Genomic DNA, 7218 nt, shown 5'->3' with positions numbered 1-7218 from the left:
CTTATCCATGAAAATGGAAATTTGAGTGGAGTGCAAAAGCTGCATTATCTAAAGAGCAGTCTTTCGGGGGAACCTGCAAACCTTCTTAAAAACTTATCTACTACAGAAATTAATTATGGTGAAGCATGGAAAATGTTGATAAAGCGATACAACAATTTAAGATATAATACTAATGAGATTATGAAGAAGCTGTTTTATCAAAGAAATGTTATCACTGATTCGGCGGTTAATTTGAAACAACTTTTGGATACCACTACGGCGTGCCTGAAATCGCTTAACAACTTAGGTGTAAACACTGAGAATTGGGACTTATTCATTAATTATTTAGTTGTGTCCAAGTTAGATCAAGAATCTCGCAAACAATGGGAAGTGCATGTTAGTCAAATTGAATCAGACGCCTTACCGATGTGGAAAGATTTATCAAAATTTCTAGAAACTCGCTTTAGAACATTAGAGATGATAAATCCATCAAAACAACTAATCAAGCAGAAATCATTTCATTCTACTTATGAGAGAAATGGAGATATTTCACGTACAAATACCTGCACTATGTGTTCTGGATCACACATACTACACCATTGCGAGCAATTTGCAAATAAATCTCCTGAAGAAAGAATTGAGTTTGTGCAAGAAAAGAGATTGTGTTTTAATTGTTTGGGACATAATCATACAGTTAAGTTTTGTCGCCAATCAACCTGTTGTCGACGTTGTGGAAAACGTCATCACTTTTTGTTGCACATTGAATGAAAACAAGACTTAAATCCTTACGAGTCGAAGGAGCTTAACATGGAAACTGAAACGGAAACTAAGATATCAACTCACTTTACACAGGAGAGACGCAGAGAAGTAATATTGGCCACAGCAGTGGTCAAAATCAAAACCAAAACTGGCTATTGTCAATTTGCACGTGCTCTTATAGATCAAGGTTCTGAGGCATCATTTATCAACGAAGCTACTGTTCAAGCTCTGGGTCTTGAACGGAAATCAGTTAATGGCCTTATAACAGGAGTGGGAGACGGGGAGACACATACAAAGAGTTCGGTTTCATTTATATTAGAGTCGAGATATCATTCGTTTACAATGCCAGTTGAAGCATTCGTCTTGAGTACATTGACTTCGTTCTTACCAAATAATAGAACTTTAATCACGGACTGGCCAGAAATGGAGAATTTATTACTGGCAGATCCGCAATTTGGAGAGCCAAACAGAGTTGATCTTATTTTAGGTGTGGACATCCTTAGCGAAATCTTCTTAGAGGGTCTTAAGAAACATCCATCGAAGTGTGGCCTTATTGCACAGAACACGCAGTTAGGTTGGATCTTATCAGGACGTATCGGTAAGACCAATACATCAAATAGAATTATCAATCTCCACCTACAATTGGAAGAGGATCAGCTCTTAACCAAATTTTGGGAGATAGAAAGAGGACCAGAGAATGTAGTTAAGAAAATGACAAGAGATGAGAAAATTTGTGAAGAGTTTTTTGAAAAAACAACAACAAGAGATGAAGAAGGACGGTACATAGAAAGGTTACCATTTAATGAAGAAGATCCACAGTGTTTTAAAGGTGAAACAAAAGAAATTGCTCTTAGAAGATTTAAACTACTCGAAAGAAAACTAATTAAAAATCCAGACTTATATGATGACTATAAAAAGGTGATAGAAGACTACATAATTCAACATCACATGATTAAGGTTTCGGATTCAGAGGTGAACTCTAGAGTATTTTATCTTCCACATCACGCTGTGATAAGAGAAGATAAAGAAACTACCAAGGTTCGATGTGTTTTTGACGCTTCTTGTAAAGGATCTAACAACGTTTCATTGAATAGCTGCTTTATCATAGGACCTAAGCTTCAACAAGATCTTAGACATATTTTAATGAGATGGAGACTTCATCCATACTGTGTTGTGGCTGATATTGTGCAAATGTACAGGCAGATTCGTGTACATGGTGATGATTCAGATTGTCTGAGAATTTTGTGGAGATTTGATCCGAACAAGCCCATAGAAACCTATAAACATGTAAGACTCCCATTTGGTACCTCGTGCGCCCCATATTTAGCTGTAAAATGTCTACAACAACTAGCAAAAGATGAAAAGTCCAAGTACCCAATAGCAGCCAAGATAACTTTACAAGATTTTTATATGGATGACTTACTAACAGGTGGTGATGACGAAAATGAGATTATTGAGATTTACGATCAAATGAACAAATTGATGAAGGCTGGAGGCCTTTGTCTACAAAAGTGGTGCACAAATAGCGAGAATTTACTTAATCACATCAAAGCAGATAAAATAAGATCAAATCAAGCTGTAATTTTTAAAGAAAATAATATGATTAAAGTTTTAGGTATATGTTGGAATAAGAATACAGATAATTTTGAATACTTGCATCATGTACCAGAAGCAGATATGCCCATAACGAAAAGAAATGTATTATCGGATATCGCAAGATTATACGATCCATTGGGATGGATTGCGCCTGTCATTATTACAGCCAAGATTTACATGCAGAAGTTGTGGAAGTCTGGCTTAGCTTGGGATGATAATCTTACACCAGACTTGTTGAAAGAGTGGTTAGCGTTTCGATGTGATTTGGTTAACGTAAAAAGCATAATTATTCCAAGATGGTTGCAAGTAAAACGTGGCTATTACGTAGAACTTCACGCATTTGCAGATGCTTCGCAAGCTGCCTATGCTGCTGCAGTTTACATGAAAAGTAAGGATGTAAAAGGGAATATTAGAGTCCATCTAATCACGGCAAAAACTAGAGTTGCTCCAGTGGAGAAGGAAATATCCATCCCACGTTTTCTTGCAGCCTAATTAATTTTTGAAGTGTCGCAAGTTCTAAACATTCCAAAGGAACGATTACGAGCCTGGTCTGACTCTACCACAGTATTAGCATGGATAACCGGTGAACCAAGCCGTTGGACGACGTTCGTCAGTAATAGAGTGTCAGAAATATTGACTATTCTGAATAGAGATCAATGGAATCATGTCAATTCGAAGGAGAATCCTGCTGACTGTGCATCAAGAGGTATTCAAGCCGAAAATTTGAAGGATCTCAATTTGTGGTGGTTTGGCCCATCATGGCTCAAAGAGATAAATGAGTACGAAACATAAATCCAGTGATTTTATAACAAACGAGGAACAAAGATCCATTAAGAATATGAGCGCTGTGGTTCAAATAAAGGATGAGGAATTTCTGTGGACGAAATTTTCGAATTTACAGAGACTATTGCGAGTGTTATCTTATTGTCGAAGAGTTCTGCTTTGGAAAATACCAAATAAGATAAGATTTCTACCAGAAATCATTACACCAGAAGAGAGGAACATAGTTTTACAAATTTGTATAAAAGACACCCAAAATTTTCATTTTAAGGATGATATTAATATGCTAAAGAATAATGGATATGTATCAAAATCTAGCAAATTACATACCCTTTGTCCTATTCTTGATGTCAATGGTGTCTTAAGAGTTGGTGGTCGCATTGAACATTCTCAAGCAAGTTTTGATACGAAACATTCTATTATTCTACCTGGTACTAGTCACCTCACAAAATTAATCATACAAGATGCTCATTTAAAACTCTTGCATGGTGGACCGCTGGCAATGCTGAATTATTTAAGGTCAAAGTTCTGGATATTAAGAGCAAGAGATAATGTTAAAAAATATTACAGAAATTGTATTACGTGCCTCAGGTATTCACAACAAAAATCTCATCCATTTATGGGTCAACTACCATCAGTGAGACTGAAACCTGAGAGAGCATTTAAGTCTACGGGAGTAGATTTTACTGGCTTCATAAAATTGAGATTCGTGTCAGGTCGTGGTTCAAAATCTTATAAGGGCTATATATGTGTTTTTATATGTATGGTTACCCGCGCTGTCCACTTAGAAGCAGTTTCCAACCTGTCTACTGAAGGGTTCATAGCAGCCTTTCGAAGATTCGTGTCCAGAAGGTGCTATTGTAAGGATCTGTACAGCGATAATGGTACCAATTTTGTAGGTGCTGATAAAGAATTGAGAGAGATGTTTAATAAGGCTGTTTCTGACTTTTCTAAGGAAATAAAAACGTTGCTAGCAAATGAAGGAACTACGTGGCACTACATACCACCTCAAGCACCAAATTTTGGAGGGCTTTGGGAGGCTTGTGTTCGCTCTACAAAGTATCATCTCAAAAGAGTTATAGGTGACACTACTCTAACGTATGAAGAGCTTTCTACGTTACTAACGCAGATAGAGGCATGTTTGAATTCACGACCGTTGTGTCCATTGAGTGATAGTGACGTATTGCCACTAACTCCGGGTCATTTCCTTATTGGAGAACCATTAATAACAATTCCAGATGAAGATTACTCCAAAGTAGCAATATTACAGGTCTACAGCGATGGAAACTTGTACAAAAAATGTTAAATGATTTCTGGAAGAGATGGTCAGTTGAATATCTGATTACACTAAATCAACGGCATAAGTGGTCATCGAAGGGAGCTGAACCAGAGATTGGTGATATAGTAATCATCAGAGACGAAAATTTGCCACCCGCCAAGTGGCTACTTGGAAAAGTTGAGAAAAAGCACACGGGGAAGGACAACATCACTCGTGTGGTTACAGTTAAAACCAAGAGCGGTCTATTCAAAAGAGCGTGTAACAAACTTTGTTTTTTACCCATGAGTGAGTCTGTCAATGATAATTAATTTTAGTTTTCTCATTGTGATTCAGAGTGTTAATATAAATTTATTTACTATAATTATTGTTATACTAGTTTAGTTTTACTGTGTCATGGTGGGCGGTCTTTATATTGTTTAACTTAATTTTATTTTGTGAGTAATTTAAAAGAACAAGTTCTTGGTGGGCGGAATGTTTAAAATAGTTATGTTTAAAAATAGTTTTTATTATTATGTCATAAAAAAAGTTTGTGTTATATGTCAATTTCCCTTTTGAATTATATTTTAAATGGAATTACTAGATTTTTCGTGCTGATTTTTGTTTTTCTACAATTGATTCACCTATGAATGTTGTATGCAGTAAATAAAACGAGTTTTTAAAAAGAGCATGGAATCTTTAATTTATACACATAGTATGAACAGAAAAATAGTGCAGTGTTGAACAATAACAAAGATAATGTTGTCTTAAATTTTCGCGATGATTACACATTTAAATAAAACTATAACTAATAACGGATGAATCGCGTATATTAATTATTTTTTTATTAGAATAATATTTCCTTTGTTCTTCAAATAGACAAATGTCATCTTAGTCTGCCCGTGACCACGAACACTGCAAAGTGCTCGAAACGTCGGGATGTTTAAAAATAATTAATATACGCGATTCATCCGTTATAAATAGTTTTATTTAAATAACAAAGATTCTTGTTAACTCTAAATTGTATGTATATTCTAGAAATAAATATAAATATATTTTAATATATTTTTATTTTTATTGTATTCATTTAGCACCATTTAAAAACGTCAAAAAAACCTGTTTTCCGTTCCATTTACGAATATCTGTAAATATCTGAAAGGTTCAATTTTATAAAAATACCCTCTTTTATTTATGGAAACAAGGGTTGAAACAAGGTATAGTTCCCAGGGGACATTAAAACATACCCCATTAATGGGGACAAATGGATATACAAAATGTGCGTAAAGTACAAAGAGATGAAGTCGTCTGTAAAACATCCAATGTTTCGATATATTTTATTCAATAAACGGATTAAATGTCGTTTTTCGTTTTGGCATTATTGTACGAAAAAGACAGATGTATTATAACCGTATAGCAGCCTTTCATTCAACAATTAGATGATTCCCGCAACTTTATCGTGAAAGCTGGATTTGTCGCGTACCCCTTTTTATTTAAATGACGATAATAAAATTTCACAGACACGTTTAACTTTTCCGTTTCATAAATTGAAATCATTTTTAAGCAAATTCTATATTTAGTAAAGAATTATTCAATACAAGACAATACAGACGATAAAAAAAGCATGAAATTAGTACTTGTTGACTTCCAGGCAGGATATATACATACATATTATATAACTGTAATTAACTAAGATGACTGTATTTTTAAATTTAAAAAGAGTAACTACTGAGTTATTTGACGGTTCTTCTCGGTAGAATCTACTTTCCGAACCGGTGGTAGCTTCATTTTATGTAGTTGTTAAATGATATATCTTGATATATTTTTTGGTAAACCTTTTTCAAACGTAAATGAAACGTAATTGTTACTAAAAATTTTAGAGTTTAGTTAACCGCAAGATAATCATTTCAGTACTTCAGGAGATAAGCATGAGTATACTCTTGTAATTATCGGCCTCATTTAGAGTTGTTTAATGAAAATAGATAAATTTCAATAAATGAAAGAACAATGAAATGTCAGGTCACACCTTGCCTTTTTGGGATGGGAGGCTTTAGGGATTTGACCTTCCTTAGTGAGTATTATCTTCCAAATTTCAAAAACAGCACCATCACCATCGAAGCATTACTTCCTTTTAGTGTCTATTCTCGTTATTTCTTGTGATATTTACATTCACAGCAGTGGGGACATTACAGGCTGTGTTGTTAGTCAAGGAATGTACTTTAAAAAAAGTTACGGGCCAGCTAGAGAGCGTTATGGATGTATAAAAAAAATATGAAAAACATAAAAAAAGAAAAATAAATTGTTATTAACAAACTCCAATATTAACTAAATTGTATACTAATTGACATTAAAAAAATCATTAAAAAGAGGTTTCATTACTTTGACACAAAATGTAGATGAGTGACTGGCAACTTACAAAGAAATAAAATTTAAAAAAAAAAACCTGTCATAGGTTTTGAAATACCTAAAAATACGAAGTTACAAATAAACTCCATCGTAATTATTGAATAACGAACCATTCACTCCAATCGTTCGACTAAGAATGCTTTATTTGAAACATTCCATTAGTTTAAATTCACAAACACAGTTGAAACGTTCTGATGTATCAGCAATTGTCTCGAGCATTATCTGCCAACATTTACTTGAAGTATTTAATTGTTCACGATTACCTTTGAAACAATAAGTAAAGTACAACCCTGTGTTCTAATTGTGATCATTTGAAGCACAATTTATCAAGTCTTGAAGTAACTTATGTGTATGTTTGTTTAAATAGGCTACTTGGTGGTAAATAAACTTCCTCCATAGTGAGTTAATTTGTTGAATGTAATGGTTAGTAGGTGCCAAAAAATACT

General features: G+C 34.2%; 1 protein-coding gene across 1 annotated transcript; it reads left to right on the top strand.

Annotated features, from left to right (window-relative positions):
* The first annotated feature begins 786 nt into the window (after nucleotides 1-786).
* Nucleotides 787-4420, top strand: LOC124535923. The gene is made up of 2 exons (XM_047112325.1): nucleotides 787-2579; nucleotides 3706-4420. Exons 1-2 carry the CDS (start codon nucleotides 787-789, stop codon nucleotides 4418-4420), a joined length of 2508 nt encoding a protein of 835 aa, XP_046968281.1.
* Nucleotides 4421-7218: the final 2798 nt, after the last annotated feature.

This window comes from Vanessa cardui, chromosome 15 (genome assembly GCF_905220365.1).
Source record: "Vanessa cardui chromosome 15, ilVanCard2.1, whole genome shotgun sequence".
In the NCBI taxonomy this organism is placed as follows: domain Eukaryota; kingdom Metazoa; phylum Arthropoda; class Insecta; order Lepidoptera; family Nymphalidae; genus Vanessa; species Vanessa cardui.
This window is presented reverse-complemented; position numbering and strand designations above follow the sequence as displayed.

Bases quoted from the DNA above. Each gene is read 5' to 3' on its own strand.
- LOC124535923 (XM_047112325.1), top strand. From the start codon at position 787: ATGGAAACTGAAACGGAAACTAAGATATCAACTCACTTTACACAGGAG. The intron at 2,580-3,705 runs GTTAGCGTTTCG...TACGTGCCTCAG, and splicing joins CCAGACTTGTTGAAAGAGTG to GTATTCACAACAAAAATCTC.